Source organism: Siniperca chuatsi, linkage group LG10 (genome assembly GCF_020085105.1).
Source record: "Siniperca chuatsi isolate FFG_IHB_CAS linkage group LG10, ASM2008510v1, whole genome shotgun sequence".
In the NCBI taxonomy this organism is placed as follows: Eukaryota; Metazoa; Chordata; class Actinopteri; order Centrarchiformes; family Sinipercidae; genus Siniperca; species Siniperca chuatsi.
The window spans coordinates 29,870,464-29,887,418 of record NC_058051.1 but is presented as its reverse complement, the minus strand read 5'-3'; the positions used below and the strand labels follow the sequence as shown (position 1 = coordinate 29,887,418).

The following is a 16,955-nucleotide window of genomic DNA, read 5'->3' as shown; positions in this document are numbered from 1 at the left end:
GATGGATTACAGTAAAACACAACGTGCCTCAGTCTCAAAACTTTTAAAATGATTAGAATCATAAAAAAAAAACCCTGAATCACATTTACAACACGGATTCTACTCTTTACTTCCTAATTTTGTCAATATTGTCAACAGTTTTAATAATAACGGTAAAAGTCATTCGGTTCCGGCTGCTGAAATGTGAATATGTTCTGCTTTTCTCTGTTTTATATCAAACGCCGAATATCTTTGGGCTTTTGGACTTTTCGTCGGACCAAACGAGACGTTTAAATATTTTCTAACATTTTAAAGGCCCGAAAACGAACTGATGAATCTGAAAAACGATGAGCAGATTCATTGATCAACAATAATCGTTAGTTGCAGCCCTAAAGAAATTACATTCAGTGTCAGTAAAGTTCAAGGTAGCTTGTTTGGTTGATGACTGACTGACGTGTCCTGCCTGTGCGGACTCCTTTACACCTGTCCGCCTCAGCTGGTAGAAGGTGTATTTAACATGTGGCGGTGTAGGAATCGCCTTATGGGTCTTTATAAGTCTGTAATACTTGACACCCTGTTTCCACCCAACGTTTCCACATGTGAGAAGATGTCAGTTTCATGTGTGTACACACACACACAGACAGGTGTAGGACGTGTTTAGCCTAGCTTAGCACAAAGAGTGGAAGCAGGGGGAAACTGCTAGCCGAGCTCCATCAGAAGAGAAAGCTTCCAACAGATTCACGTGTAGTGTGTTGTTCATTGAACAGGAAACTGAAAACAGAAATGTAAAAAGAGATATTAGCAGCAGTTAGCGTTGGAAGCTACATGCAGCTCAGCTTCTGAAACCCTTTTCTGGCCGTTTGGAGGTGCAGCTTCGCGTCACGCAGTGGAACAGGGTGTGGATAGACTCTTTAACACACTGCCGGAGGGTGCAGGACTCAACATGCTGACTTACATCGGCAGTAGAGACATTCCTGTCCAGCTACACCCTGCTTTACTTTGACACGGTCGAACAGGTTCCGCTCAGAGCTGCCTAAACACACACCTGTCAACCGTGTCGCGGTGATCCCTCCCTCGAGACTGCAGGCTGGAGTTCATGACTCAACACCACGATCTCAGTTCGTCCTGCGCTCCGGGCCGGATCACGAGTAGAGCTGCATAAACATTTCTGATAAGGACCCAAAAGCTATGTAGTGAGCCAGCCGCATCATCAGAGTGAACTGTCATTTAGTTTCACTTCATTCATTCAGTCTGACGCTCTATCTATCTATCTATCTATCTATCTATCTATCTATCTATCTATCTATCTATCTATCTATCTATCTATCTATCTATCTATGTAATATGCACATATGGGACCAGAAAGCAATGTAGAACCATGTTCACAGTTTTACTTATAAATGAACCTAAATAACTAATTAATTAACAAAATTGTTCCGGATTAATTTTCTGTCAGTTGACTGATTTATTAATCTGTAAGTCGACTCACAACAACCTGCCCAGCTGCTAACTTCTCCTCCACCCTGGCAGACGTTGTTCTGGCAGAAAGGATGGATGAAAAGTGCGCTCGGCGTTTTGCTGTAGCGAGCGTCGAGTGACGTTAGCGGTCAACGCGGTTCACAGGTGTGATTCAGACATCAGCAGGGAGGGGTTTCTGAGCATGTGGAGGCGCTGAAGCAAAACCAGATCTTTATCTTCAGGGGACAAATGAACAAACCTCTCCATGTCTCCCCCGTCCTCCCCCCTCTGTCTCCCTGTCTGCAGGATCCTGAGTGGGACACGACGGTTGAGTTCCTGCCGCCCACAGAGGAGCAGCAGGAGGAGAAATCCGGCCACAGGAAGACGCTGTGGGCCGGAGTCGCTCTGCTGCTCTCAGCTGCTGCTGTGGCTCTGATAACCGGACTGCTGGTCTGGCACTTCCACTGTGAGCTCATTTTAACGACCTTTTTCTTTAAACGCCAGAGTTCGGCCGGTGGTTAACTCTAAACCAAAGCGATCCTGTCCTGTTATCAGTGTGCTGTTGAACGTGGAGCTGGAAACAAACAGTAGACTGATACAAAAGCTTTTAGAGGCGGATTGATCAACCAGAGCCGAGAAACACGAGGCGATACAAAGCGCGGTCGCTAACTGTTAGGACACTGATATGTTTACACATCGGACTGGAAATGAAATCATCACTATGAGGTTGAGAAGGCCTGACTTTAGCTTTAAATCACTGCTCAACATGATTGGGGGGGATGGGGCAGATAAAGAGGGGGCCAGTCTCATTTTCCCAGATTTATACTTGACCGGACTCGTTCCTTCTGAGATTTATTGTAACAAAAGGATTTGTGAAAAGTAGTCGAACGGTTTCAGCGGCATTTGTTCGACTGATGCATGAAGCGAAAACACGTTGACGCGTGTTCGTTAGTCAGTTCGTTAATGAAGCTCGTGTTCTTCAGCCCAGCTGATCTGAGCACACGCGTCATTATCTGTTCAGTTAGAGCAGGACGACAACACTCGGATCTCTTTTTAAAGTAGTAACACCACCGACGCTCTGAACGTCAACGGCGTCATCTCACGAGGTTTGACTGCTCAGTGGCTCCACATCCACCACAGGACTCGTGTTTACAGGGGAAACTTTATCTATTACAACATCATTTCTATCAGTGCCAGCGCTGTACTTACCTCAGCTTTATTACTATTTATACAAAATGGAACTGACAAAAGGTTTACCTTTCCAAAGACAGTGACAAGGTTTGTGTGCTTGAGGTTGTACAAAAAGAGTGTAAAGAAATATATAAACAAAAATGGCAGACGGCTCTACTTTCCCAGCTTTGAAGTTCAAGAGGTGTTTCAGTGTTTCAGAGTTTAAGTGGGACATGAAGACAGTAAAGTTGTTTATGGAGTGTAACTGCAAAGAAATATGATTAATGACATACACTTTCTTTACAGACATGTCATCAGCAGAAATACCAAATCATCTAAAATAATCTAGTTTGAGTCGAGGATCCATATTGTCTGTTTTAAAAAGTTATTACGGTCATACCAAAAGGTCCGACTAAAGATATAGTTTGAATCTGTATTGTGTCAGAAGGAAGAAAGAGGGTCAACGCTGAACCTACAGTATATCTGACAACAAATAACACAATATTTTATTGGATACTAAACATTTTGTTAATATCTGAGATCTGGAAACACGATGACATCACTTACCTGTCAGAGTATCTGACTGCTGTGCTTCTTTACCCGCCGCTGTGCTTCCAGTAAAACTGGAATTATCCTTTAACGTGGTGAAATGCAATGTATTTTGTCACCACTGAAACACAGAGTAGGAAACTGCTGGATGAATGAGTGGCAGAAACCTTGTAAAGCACTTTGGATAAGTGCGTTTTGCAGGTAATGTCTTTTATTTACTCCAGCTGCTCACACACACACACACACACATACACAGTTTTTACCAGAACACAGAAACCACAGCGCTTACAGTTTGCCCAGCCTGGTAGAGACACTGTTCAGCCAGCCGTTGTTCAGTTAGAGCAGGACGACAACACTCGGATCTCTTTTTAAAGTAGTAACACCACAGTGCAGAAATACTCTGGGCCTGCATTCAAAACCTATTAACATCAACATATATAAGTACCAAAAGCAAAAGTACTCATTAAACAGAATGACCAGTTTCAGAATAATATATATTATATTATTGGATTGGATGTGTTCATCACTTTAATAATAGATAAAGCACAATCGTTCCCTCTGAGATGTGGTGGAGTAGAAGTAGCAGAAAACAGAAATATTCAAGTAAAGTACAAGTACCTCAAAACTGTCCTAAAGTACTTGAGTAAATGTTCTTAGTTACTTTCAGTGGTTATTTTCATTATTGATAGTCATTAGTCATTAATCAATAGTCATTATTGATAGTCTGTCAGTTATTGTCTGAATAATTAAATTTAAACCTGCCAAGAAAAGTATCGGTGTGCCGACAAAAGGCGGAGAAGACGACTGCTGTCAACAAACATGTGCACCATCTGAAAGTCTCCGTTGCTTATTAAAGTCGGTTGTACAAATTCAACAAACTTGTAATCTTTTGTCTCATTATGTCTTCAGTACGGCGTGATGTCAAAGAGGAGAGAGTTTATATCGGCTTGATGGAAATCAATAACCAGCGTTTCCAGCCAGCGTATGAAGATCCCAGCAGTCCCGAGTTTTCAAACCTGGCCTCACTGGTGAACCAGCAGGTGAGACGTCACGCGGTCCCAAAGCATCATGGGAGTTCTCCACACACACCGCTTCTGCTTTGTGGCTCGCTCGGTTCTGTGCTTCTGTGTTTGTTGCTGTGATTGTGAAGAAACTGGACAGATATGATAATTTATGTGCACGACCTTTTTATCTTTCAGCTGAAACTGCTTTACTCCAAAAACTCCGTGCTGGCCAAAAACTTTAAAGGCTCCACGGTCCACGCCTTCAGGTACGCGTCACGTCACAAACACTTTATTGTTGCATGTTTTCTCAGTGATGTAGAAACTTTACTCACCTGAGTAAGTGTTATACGTGCAGTCACTTTATTATTCAGTTGACTTCCTGGCCGACACAAACGGTGGAAAACCAGGTGTTTACTTTCTGTCAGGCATCCACAATTTGCAGAACCACAGTTATAAATGTGAGGGATTCTACTATTTTAGCCACTGGGAGGTTTACTCACCACAGTAACTCGCTGTACAACCACAAACTGCTGTTTTTACATTTCTGTTTGTGTTCAGATTAAACAAACGAGATAAAACATGTTAATCAGCTGAGCTTTAGAGGTGAACTTTGGACACAGCCAGGCTAGCTGTTTCCCCCTGCTTCCAGTCTTTATGCTAAGCTAAGCTAACCACGCCCTGACTCCAGCTCAGCACTGAACACTCAGACATGAGACTGATATCCATCTGAACATCTCGCTCTCAGAAAGAAAGAAAATGAGTGCATCTCCCAAAATCCTAAGTTATATATTATATAACTTTGAACTGTCCCTTTAAGAGTTGATGCTGCTCACGCTCAAACTTTGCACTCTGTGTTTCTGTAGTGAAGGAGACGGCGGAGGCGACAGCATTGTGGCGTATTACCAGTCAGAGTTTGACATCCACGTCTCCCAGCAGGCGGCGCTGGACGACGCCATCGAGTCTCTGGACCCGCCGGCAGAAAGTCAGCAGAGCCGACATGGACGACTGCTGCTGAAACCCACCGACGCTCTGAACGTCAACGGCGTCATCTCACGAGGTTTGACTGCTCAGTGGCTCCACGTCCACCACAGGACTCGTGTTTACAGGGGAAACTTTATCTATTACAACATCATTTCTATCAGTGCCAGCGCTGTACTTACCTCAGCTTTATTACTATTTATACAAAATGGAACTGACAAAAGGTTTACCTTTCCAAAGACAGTGACAAGGTTTGTGTGCTTGAGGTTGTACAAAAAGAGTGTAAAGAAATATATAAACAAAAATGGCAGACGGCTCTACTTTTCCCAGCTTTGAAGTTCAAGAGGTGTTTCAGTGTTTCAGAGTTTAAGTGGGACATGAAGACAGTAAAGTTGTTTATGGAGTGTAACTGCAAAGAAATAAGATTAATGACATACACTTTCTTTACAGACATGTCATCAGCAGAAATACCAAATCATCTAAAATAATCTAGTTTGAGTCGAGGATCCATATTGTCTGTTTTAAAAAGTTATTACGGTCATACCAAAAGGTCCGACTAAAGATATAGTTTGAATCTGTATTGTGTCAGAAGGAAGAAAGAGGGTCAACGCTGAACCTACAGTATATCTGACAACAAATAACACAATATTTTATTGGATACTAAACATTTTGTTAATATCTGAGATCTGGAAACACAATGACATCACTTACCTGTCAGAGTATCTGACTGCTGTGCTTCCAGTAAAACTGGAATTATCCTTTAACGTGGTGAAATGCAATATATTTTGTCACCACTGAAACACAGAGTAGGAAACTGCTGGATGAATGAGTGGCAGAAACCTTGTAAAGCACTTTGGATAAGTGCGTTTTGCAGGTAATGTCTTTTATTTACTCCAGCTGCTCACACACACACACATACATATACAGTTATTACCAGGACACAGGAACCACAGCGCTTTCAGTTTGCCCAGCCTGGTAGAGACACTATTCAGCCAGCCGTTCGGCCATTCAGCTGTTTAGCCAGCCAGCCATTCTAGCCAGCCGTTCAGCCAGCTGTTTAGCCATTCATTCACCAGCCGTTCAGCCATTCAGCCATTCAGCCAGCCATTTAGCCAGCCGTTCAGCCAGTCGTTCAGCCAGCCGTTCACCAGCCGTTTCGGCCAGCCAGCCATTCAGCCGTTCAGCCATTCAGCCGTTTAGCCAGCCATTCAGCCAGTTGTTTAGTCAGCCGTTCAGCTGTTTAGCCAGCCGTTAGGCCAGTCAGCCAGCCGTTTAGCCAGACGTTCTACCAGCCGTTCGGCCATTCAGCTGTTTAGCCAGCCGTTTAGTATTTTAGCCAGCCATTCAGACAGCCAGCCGTTCAGCCAGCCGGCCGTTTGGCTATTCAGCCGTTCAGCCAGCCATTCAGCCATTTAGCCAGCCATTCAGCCAGCCATTCAGCCGTTTAGCCAGCCATTCAGCCGTTCAGCCGTTCAGCCAGCCAGCCGTTCAGCCAGCCGTTCAGCCAGCCGTTCAGCCAGCCAGCCGTTCGGCCAGCCGTTCAGCCGTTCAGCCAGCCAGCCCTCAGGTCCAGCACCTCCTGCATATGAAGAGGAGAGCATAGTTAGTCAACAAGACACAGCTGTGACAATCAGCTCTCCCTGACGCTGCTCACCTGAGCCCCTCCCCCACCTGAGCCCCTCCCCCACCTGAGCCCCTCCCCCACCTCTCCCTCTGCAGCGGTCAGGTGTCGACCTCCTTCTGCAGGTGGAACCAAAACACATCGTGCTGTTTAAAGAGCCACATCACATCAGGCACAAACACCCTTACCTAATTAATCTAATGATACAGACGTTTAAAAATGTAAAGTGAACAAAATCAATCCTCACCTACCTGCTAAAGCAACGGAAACACAAAGCAGAACCTCGAACCAAAGCCTCGCAGATTCTTCAAAGTTCAGGTCATGCAAAGCTCCAGGTCGGGGGTCAATAACAGGTCAATCTAGGGGGCATTAAGTTCCTGCAGTGGAAGCGGGGATAGTGATGTCACCATGTCTTCAGTCGGCTATCAAAGCTAAATGACAATCTTGGGATCTGTGAAGGAACGCTGTCTCACTCTGTGGTGGCTGCAGAGAGTTCAGACCTTTAACATGTGAACTACAAATGGTTGGGAAATGTGGGGCCGGTTAGTCTAAAGTCACTGAGAGTAAAATATCGGTCTAAAGTGTTTCAAAATGATCGGAATGACTCGGAGGAACATTTCTGAATGGCACTAGATTTATAATATACAGTACGAAGCAGATTTACAGGGTCCAGGACAGCAGATTAAACAGATGGTGGCGTTCACAAGAACCTTCAAATGACAAGACTTCATAAAACGACAGCTTCCACTGAAATATGTTGCTATTTATAAATGTTGTTCTTTAGTTAAACTCTGAGTTGTTTCTGTTTATCTTTCTGTTCGCAGTTATAGACCCACGCATGACAAGGCGCACTTTGGGTGAGAACAGTTTATTCCTGTTAGTCAAAGTTACGTGTTTTTCTTCCTGAGAATTAAAGTAAGTCAAGTTTCTCCAAAAAAGGACAAAGGCATTGTTCTGGTAGTAAAGCCAGAAGCTTGAGACTGGAACAATGCTTTTGTCCTTTTTTTAAAGAGTAACTTGTGTAAAATATCAATGGAAGTCCTTTCAAAAGCTCATCATTGAATTTTATTGAAATTGTGTTGATTTAGAAGGTGATGTCACATGTTGGAAAGTCATTGGCACTTTATGTTCCATTCCAAATGAAGACTCAAAGTTCATTTGACTTATTGACCGTAAATGACATTTAGAATATTTTGAAAATATAGATGGAATTAATTTTAGTGTGTGAAATTTAATTTTGGCAATCAAAGACTCGAGTGACCTCAGATAGTTGTATTATTGATTCCACTCTGTGTCAGGTTTGTAGTGGACTTCTTATTTTAGAGCCAGTCACGAAAAACACATTTATATTTTTATTCTATTTTCAGCGAGAACGTCGTTCAACTTCCACGTCAGCGAAGCGGGAGTCGTCCAGTCTCCGGGGTTTACAGACTCTTTGTACCCACCAAACATCTACCTGCAGTGGAGGCTGAGGGCCGACCCGGGCCACCGAGTCCGACTGGACTTCCACACTCTGATCCTGGAGGACGACTGTCAGCAAGACTTCATCAAAATCTACGACTCCCTGGCTCCGATAGAGAACCGAGTCCTGACAGAGTGAGATGCAAACTGTTCCAGTTAGTGCTGAAATGATTAGTTGATTAACAGATTAGAAAATGAAGTGGATACAATCGCACTGCGTCAGTCTTAAGTAGAGTTCAAGTTTAGTGAACTTTAACACACAAATATGAGAAAATATGGAACAGAGTCCAAAATGATGGAAGCCACAGTATCCTATTAGCTGTGTGTCACCATGCAGTTTTGTTCTGTCTGAGTATAAACTGCTCGTCAACAGAGACCTGCTTTACACACCGTTAGATATCCAAGCTTGTGGCAACTATAGCCCAACTGATGCTGAATTACTGAAACCATTCCGTCTGTATCTTTACGAACCTCGTAATGTTTTTGTTGACATTGCCGAAAATGTGTAAATTCGATTATTTGTTTATTACTGAGCTCAGAGTTAAAGGTGGTGTTGTACTAGACTACATTATACTGAGAGCTGTTGCTAATTTTTCATCCTCCTTATTTACATACACAAGGGAGTCCGAATATTAGAAACACCTCAAAATAAGGCAGTCCAGTACAACATCGTCACTAACTGGGACCTCAATGCTAAAACGTATAATTGAATTAACTGTAAAAGTAGATTTTATGGCAGAGCTGAGTTGTATTGGATTGCATTAGGCTGTACAGGTGTACATCTTTCTGTGCATGCAGGTCAGGCTCTAATAGCAACAGATCAGATCTGAGTCAGACACGGGTCCTAACAGCTGCATGTTTCTGTGGTCCCTCTTCAGACAGTGTGGATACCCTCAACGCTCTCTGTCCTTCATGTCCTCTGGAAACGTCATGTTGCTGATTCTGGTCACCAGCGAGAAGAACAACTTCCCCGGCTTCAAAGCCACCTACTCCCAGATCCCTCCGACTGAACTAAGTACGACAGGAAATCCAGTCAGAAATCAGAAATACTTTATTGATCCTCGAGGGGAAACTCTTTGTCATGTCTCTCTGTTCTCGACGCTGGTGTGGTGATCTCTAATAATATAATATAATCAGAATCTTGTTTCAAGACATTTGCTCCAAAGATAAATTCTCCAAAAAATTCCTACACAATGAATTTTTGGAAAACAAGAAACCATTCAGCCAGTGGGTAAACATAACTGCACTGCTTTCCATTTAGAGCTGGAACGATTAGTTTCAGTTAGGCAACTGTTTTGCTTAAAGAAATTAGAGTCATTTTTTTCAATCCTGCTTTTTGTTTTATGTGACAAAGTGAATATCTGCGGGTTTTGGACTGTTGGTTGGACAAAACAAGACAATTTAAAGATTAAAGCTTTTTTTTTTTAACCATTTCCTTACATTTTAAAGACCAAACGATTAATCAACTATCAAAAACAATCTGGAGATTAATCAATGAAAATAAAAGTGAAAATAAGTAAAGATGCAGTTTTCTCTTGTGTCAGAACTTTTCCAGCCAAATGTCACTTTCACTGCACTATAATCAACAAAATCACACTTGATTCCAGATTCTTGAAATCATTAGATGCTTATTGGAAACACCACACAGATGTGTTCACGTGCTTTGATGAAACAAATTAAAGTAAGGTAAATCATTTTGCAGTCTAAATGCCCCAAACTGCATTAGTTGTTTCACAGAATTTACTCTTCTTACCGTCTTTTTTTTATCTGAGGTTACTTCTCTATCTTCACGATTATTACATCACAGGGATATCAGTGTAACCTCTGACCCCTGACCTCTCTATTAGTCAGGAATTGAAGTTGATTAGCTGAAGTTGATTAGCCGAAGCCTCTGTAGTGAGATCATCTCCTAACTGTCTAACATGTCAGTGTGAACTGTCTGTCCTGTTCAGAGTGCGGAGGTACACTGACTGGAGACAAAGGCTCCTTCTCCTCACCTTTCTTCCCCTCCAACTATCCTCCACAAACCACATGTGTCTGGAACATCGAGGTAAGTCCACATTTTATTCCCACATTTTATGTTCTGAGAATAACAAGTAAAGCCTTGCTAGACATCTGGCAGCTAAAGAGCCAGATATTTCTCTCAGGAGTTGGTGGAGACCAAACCAGAGCTAAAAGAGACAGTGAATATTGGACTTACATTCATCAGGTGGACACAAACACGACTCAAGTGGAACGATCATGTTGCTCTGTAACTGCTAACAAGTTCACCTAATTTGGGAATTTGTAATTCTCTTACAGAATTACAATAATTGTATAATTGTCTTGTTTCCATTATCTTTCTTTTTTCAGGCCTCAACGGAAAAGTTTGTGAAGGTTCAGTTCAACAAGTTCCTCTTGGGAAAATACAGTAGCGAATGTCCCAATGATTATGTTGACGTCAACGGTCAAAGGTCAGCCATAAGTGGTTTTGTTCCCCCTTTTGTTTCTCATACAGCTTTTTCCGTATACTTCTCTATCACCCATGGTCAGACTGGAAGACTCGAATTCTGAGGGCTTGGAACTTGTGACGTAAACACAATCTTCGTGACTGTGACATGACTGGTGACTTGTAGGACATTTGACTCAGACATGATAATTTAGTTATGACAATGGTGACTGGGCAAGTATGCAATGACTCAGAGAGGACCGAAATGATTCAGATATGAATGCAGTGACTGGGATATGATGTCATTAAACTCGCACTTGGCCTCTTTGAGTCTTGACTCACCAAGATGGGACAAAGTCTCTGTTTTGCAAGTCACAAGTAAGTCTCCAGTCTTGGCTAAGTCCCATGTCTAGACCAACAAGTCAATACCAATAAGTCCAAAGTCAAGTTGCAAGTCAAGTCCCAACACATCTCAAGTCAAGACCCACATGTCCCAGGCCAAGTCCCAAGTCAAGACCAGCAAGTTCCAAGTCCAAGTCCTAAACATTGTGTTTGGGTTCATTTTGTCTGTCCTCCCACCAAGATATCCTCAGAGAGAGTCAGAAACTGCCCTGCTGAGTCGTGTTTGTGTCTCTGTGTTATAGACTGTGTGGCAGTAAGCCAAAAGGCACCGTGGTCACCAGCCAAAGCAACATGATGACCATCAAGTTTAACTCGGACTCGTCCTACGTTGACGAGGGTTTCACCGCCGAGTACGAAGCCTTTATCCCGACAAATCGTAAGACTTATTTATTTTGGTTTAATTAAAAGACAATAGCGGTGGTTTGTATGTTTTAACCCAATAACTGCAAATTCTGGCCACTTTCTTAGGCATACCTTCAGTTTTTAGATTGATTCTGTTCCTTCATGGCATTTTGTGTTCAGTGTCTGACTGTTTGATGTCATTGATCAGCTTGTCCTGGAAGGTTCCAGTGCACCAACAACCTGTGCATCAACAAGACTCTGCAGTGTGACGGCTGGAAAGACTGTGGAGACGGCAGCGACGAGAACCACTGCAGTGAGTCCAAACCACCGACAGTGGATGCATACTGTTTTTATCTTCACAGAAAACACAAAAATTCTAACATATTGGAAATAGTATTTTGACAAAATAATCTTAATTTAATTAATCTTACTGTTCAACCACATCTCACGTCCTGCTGCTGTATATATTCACTAGAGCACTAAATAATGCGAATTAATCCGCCACTGAAAATAGTCCCTAACAAATGCACAAATGTTCTGCTGTTTGTTTGATGAAATGTCCAGCTGTTTTATGAAATTTACTTTTAAAAAAATGAAACTATATATTTGTGAGGTGTTTTTTTTTTTTAAGTCTTCAGTAGGAACCATTGGGCTCGGAGCTGAGAGCCGCAGACAGGAAGTCAGGAGGTATTAAGAGACGATCTAACATATTGTTGGTTGTTCTTTGTGTCTCTGCGCAGCGTGCACAGCGTCTCAGATGAAGTGTAAAAATGGCCGCTGTAAACCGAAGTTCTGGGAATGCGATGGATTTGACGACTGTGGAGACAACTCTGATGAGGAAATGTGTGGTGGGTTAAACTGAACTGTAGATGAATACAGCTGTTAATACATAAAATATAAACTGTTGAAAATCCTGCAGGTGCAGAGACATTCATGTGCATATCCACAGAACGATTAAATAATGTTGTCTCTTCATACTGGAGTTCAGGGTGTAAAAACGTCTAAGTGTTGCTTAGGTCAGTGTCTCACTGTTGGAGATGTTTCTTTTTCTTTGTAGTAAAATGCAAACCAGGAGAGTTTCCCTGCAGAAACAACCGCTGTATCCCAGAGAAGCTGAAGTGTGACGGAAAAGACGACTGCTCAGACGGATCGGATGAGTCTAAATGTGAAAGATGTAAGGAACAACGCTGTTTACTCAAATGCTTTAAGCGTGCTTATAAACAAGCAAAATCATATTGCAAATCTTATTCAAAGTTCAGTCAAAGACACTTACGTCTTACATTTACTCACAATACTGATAACAGAGGGAGACAGCTTAACTTACTTTGGAAATGTTTTATATATATTGATGTTAGATACAGTATTACACACAACACTGCTCTGTTAAGATTGCTGTAAAGTCAGTGAACCTGTCAGAATCGATTTCAGACGCCATGGAGGTAGTATAGGAATATTGTACAGGGTCTGAAAAGATAAACTAAGTGAACTAGTTCTCCAATTTTTTTTTACATTTCATTAGTACTGCTTTAATTTTCCATGTAGTCCGGCTGAATAATGTATCTCCTGCTGCCTTCATGAAATCCCGTATCTTTGGCATAATCAATAGCAGTTTTATGTTTAGGCTTGTTATTTCGCACACAGGCTTGGCATTGGTTAAAGGGCTACTGCGGTGACTGAGATCGCACTTTCATAAAGTCGATGTATTTGTTAAAAACAGATTTCAAAAAGAATTGTCAAAATCTGTGCAGCAGACTTTTAGTCCCTTGTATGGGTCAAACTCCAAAAACACATTTCCCATAATGCAGCTGGACAGAGAGTTTCATTAGAGCCTCCACACCCGCAGGTTGTAACGCAGACTAGTGGTGTAGTGTCAGTGCTGATATGTGTGTCCTGTCGTTCAGCTCTGGTGTTGCAGCAGTGTTCAGAGTTCACCTTCCGCTGCAGGAGCGGACGCTGCATCAGCAAACTGAACCCAGAGTGTGACGGCGAGCAGGACTGTGAGGACGGCTCCGATGAAGACGACTGCCGTACGTTTAACACACACACACACACACACAGCTGACTGCAGTGTGATGTCAGTAGTTATTTGTGTGTATTTTTGCACGTTTGTGTTTGTTTTTCAGAGTGCGGGACGAGGCCGTACCAGAGCTCTCGTATCGTGGGCGGTGAGGCGTCCGAGGAGGGCGAGTGGCCCTGGCAGGTCAGCCTCCAGATCAAGGGTACGGGTCACGTGTGTGGAGCGTCGGTGCTGAGCAACCGCTGGCTGCTGACCGCGGCTCACTGCGTCCAGGACAACGGACCAAACAAGTAGGAGCTCCAAGTTTAGCAGACTTTACAAGTCCTTCCGTTATGGATACAATTATTGTCTTTCCTATAATCATATGTATTACAATTTGGCAAATGTAGATAAAATTACAAATGAAATGAACAAATGAATGTTCAGTCCAGTGGACGGCGCTCCATCATTACATCCAAAACTTCTAGCAGCTCATTTTGTTAGTTTTTCATTGCAGTTTGTTTGGAATTCATTTAAATAACATAATTTCATAATGTTTTGGCAGCTACAAGCACATGAGCGTTTTAACACACACGTACAAAATGCCCTTCGCTGTCAGTCTGAACACACCTCGAGGGACAAGTTAAAGGCCATTTTACATAGAAGGGCAATTAATCTGCATCTCACTGAATGAAACGAGACACCTTCAAGGAAAAGTTTCTCTCTGCTGAAATGATTTAAATCGCCTCCAGGTTGATTTTTCTCCCGTTGTGATGTGATATTTGCATTGCGGCAGATACTTTCAATGATGCTCTGATCATTTTTGTGCTGTTGGTTTGTGATGTACTTTGACATAAAAGGGCAATTTGAATGTTTGCTTTGGGCTCTGGTTACTTGTGCTAAGCATCCTTCATTCTTTCTGACATAAAGCAATTTAGTAAATAATGAAGTGATGAATCAAAAAAATAAAAAACAACAGATTGCTGCAGAAACTGATAACTCAAACAGCTGCTGAACCTCCACCAGGAGCAAGCTACCACATTTCTGCAGCTACCTTTCAACTCTACAGGCAACGAGTGTTTGATTAACTTAGATTCTGGAGAATCCCGTTAAAGCTGCTTCAAGTAGAACGTGGTTCTTCGTGGTTCTTCGTCCCCCGACAGTACGTGTTTAGCTCAGCAGGACGGCTGAAATAGTCACGATTAAACTCACTGTCAGTTTTCTGGTAATAGAATTTTTTCTTGAATGCATTCCACTGCTTCCTCCTGCAGACGTGACCTCTGACCTCTTGAGTGTGTGTTGATGCAGGTACTCCCAGGCGGACCAATGGGAGGCCTTGCTGGGTCTGCATGTGCAGAGTCAGACCAACGAGTGGACGGTGAGGAGGAACGTGAGGCGGATCATCGCTCACGACGACTACAAACCCTTAACCTACGACAACGACATCGCTCTGATGGAGCTGGACGGCGACGTCACCCTCAACCAGAACATCTGGCCCATCTGTCTGCCCTCTCCCACCTACGACTTCCCAGCAGGCCAAGAGGCGTGGATCACCGGCTGGGGGGCCACCAGAGAAGGAGGTGAGTTCACACAATGACAGTGTTAGAATCCGCAACATTGAAACTTCTTCATTTTCGCTCTCTGTCAGACACAGGTTTGAGTTCAGGGTTTAAGTTACACTGATTCATCTGAGATTCACTTTCAACCTGTGTGTCAGGCCTTGCTGCGACCATCCTGCAGAAGGCGGAGGTTCGGATCATCAACAGCACGGTGTGCAAGAGTCTGATGCCGGATGCCAATGACAGGATGCTGTGTGCCGGAGTCCTCAAAGGAGGCGTGGACGCCTGCCAGGTAACACGCGTTACTAATACACAGCAGGCATGAGATGCTAACACTCGGAGCAACATGTGGACTTCTATAACATGACGACGAGTTTTCACTATACAACACTCAAGAGTCAGTACTTTCATATGTGTATAATAATATACCAATATCAAATCAAACTGCTGCAGTGACAATACATTGACCAACATTTATCAGACGCAGCCTCCGGATTCCGTCAGCCGTAGTTTTATTCGAGTAATTCTGAAGGTTTCCTTGTTCTTCTCATTCTGCCGACATTGTGGGAATGCAGCAAATCTGACGTCATGACAGTGGGCCTGTAGAGATATCTCGTTCTGAATCAGATTGTTAAAAGGACTGCCAGCGTCAAACTTAGAGAGTAACTTAACATTAAATTTAGTAAATTACATGTGCAGTCACTTCGTTTCAATATCAGTTGATCCCATTTTACACGGTTTATTCCAACAGAAGTCATTTTACATTTTCCAGAGAAAATTCTTCCCTTTAGACCACCGCCAAAGTCATTTATGACGTAACCCAGGACGCTCCGCCCCTGAATATCATGGGTCACATGTGTCACTAGGGTTCTATGAATTTCAGTCTGTGAAGGGGGCGTGTCCGGTCTAAAACCAGGATGCAGGGTTACTTTCTGCTCTTTTTGACTGAACAGTGTGTCTTGTTACTCGTCGTTAAACGCTTCCTCTCTGACTCTCTCAGGGCGACTCCGGCGGGCCGCTGTCCGTCACCGGCCCCGGTGAGCGGGTCTTCCTGGCGGGCGTGGTGAGCTGGGGCGACGGCTGCGCTCGCAGGAACAAACCCGGCGTCTACACCCGAATCACCAAATATCGCAGCTGGATAAAGGAGAAGAGCGGCGTGTAGCAGTGGATGCCTCTCATGGATGTTTATGACTGGAGGTGAATGTGGGCTGTGACTTTTCAGACCAAAATATTACCAATATTATTATTATTATTATTATTATTATTATTCACAGCACAATCTGTGAATTATACATTCATCAAGCTTTTTTAAGTCTACAAATCGTGCCTTTGCTGTCCTGTGAAGCAGCCATTCAACAGTGTAACTGGGAGCTGGAGCATGCAGCGCTTTAAAGAGATAACAGGTTTAAAAAAAGCAACCTCAGCTGCTTCTGCACGAAAAAATCATTCAGTAAATGCACAGAGCCTTTGTATAAACATGCACAGTTTTTACTGAATTAGTTTGTAGTAAATTGGGATGTTTGTAATGGAAGCACTTGATGTTTCTCTTAAAGTTTAAACGTCTTGTAAATGACACTAAAAAATATTCTCAGGGCGAAAAGGAAAACACTTCAATCATCTCTGAGCCGACGTTCGTTCCAGCTCAAAGCTCGTGACCTCAGTATGACTTCGTCAGTCTTCTGCAGAGCTGCTGGTTGAACAGGGTCACTGTGTGTTTTTGCTTTAAGCTAATACACTGAAGTAACAGAACTACAGTTTCTCCATAACTGTAGTCACATCTCTAGCACTTACACACTCTGCGGCAGAGCAGGTGTGAACGAGTTAAACAGGATCAGCAGGTGAAGTTAAAACACTGAACTCTGTCACACGCTCAGAACAAAAGGTCCGGCCTCGTTCTTCAAACACACTTTGACTCCCGGCTAACAAGATGTCAACCAGCTGAAATGATCCTGATTGGCTGCTGTGGTGCTGCAGACTTTTTACTGTAGCTCCATAATATTTAACTTAA

At 43.1% G+C, this 16,955-nt stretch overlaps 1 protein-coding gene across 3 annotated transcripts in view; it reads left to right on the top strand.

The window, feature by feature from the left end:
• Positions 1 to 16,955, top strand: part of LOC122882637 (suppressor of tumorigenicity 14 protein homolog) — an 81,104-nt gene that overhangs the window by 660 nt on the left and 63,489 nt on the right. For all 3 annotated transcript variants that reach the window (XR_006379415.1, XR_006379414.1, XM_044210222.1), the window contains exons 2-19: positions 1,744 to 1,903; positions 4,066 to 4,196; positions 4,356 to 4,426; positions 5,024 to 5,217; positions 7,584 to 7,616; positions 8,127 to 8,355; positions 9,099 to 9,235; positions 10,173 to 10,270; positions 10,573 to 10,673; positions 11,293 to 11,426; positions 11,601 to 11,705; positions 12,133 to 12,240; positions 12,450 to 12,566; positions 13,294 to 13,419; positions 13,516 to 13,699; positions 14,697 to 14,968; positions 15,106 to 15,239; positions 15,948 to 16,144. Coding sequence is in view for 1 of the 3 variants with exons in the window: in XM_044210222.1 (XP_044066157.1) it covers positions 1,744 to 1,903; positions 4,066 to 4,196; positions 4,356 to 4,426; positions 5,024 to 5,217; positions 7,584 to 7,616; positions 8,127 to 8,355; positions 9,099 to 9,235; positions 10,173 to 10,270; positions 10,573 to 10,673; positions 11,293 to 11,426; positions 11,601 to 11,705; positions 12,133 to 12,240; positions 12,450 to 12,566; positions 13,294 to 13,419; positions 13,516 to 13,699; positions 14,697 to 14,968; positions 15,106 to 15,239; positions 15,948 to 16,109 (2,496 nt within the window). In the remaining 2 variants the exon portion in view is untranslated. The remainder of the gene's footprint in view (positions 1 to 1,743; positions 1,904 to 4,065; positions 4,197 to 4,355; positions 4,427 to 5,023; positions 5,218 to 7,583; positions 7,617 to 8,126; positions 8,356 to 9,098; positions 9,236 to 10,172; positions 10,271 to 10,572; positions 10,674 to 11,292; positions 11,427 to 11,600; positions 11,706 to 12,132; positions 12,241 to 12,449; positions 12,567 to 13,293; positions 13,420 to 13,515; positions 13,700 to 14,696; positions 14,969 to 15,105; positions 15,240 to 15,947; positions 16,145 to 16,955) is intronic.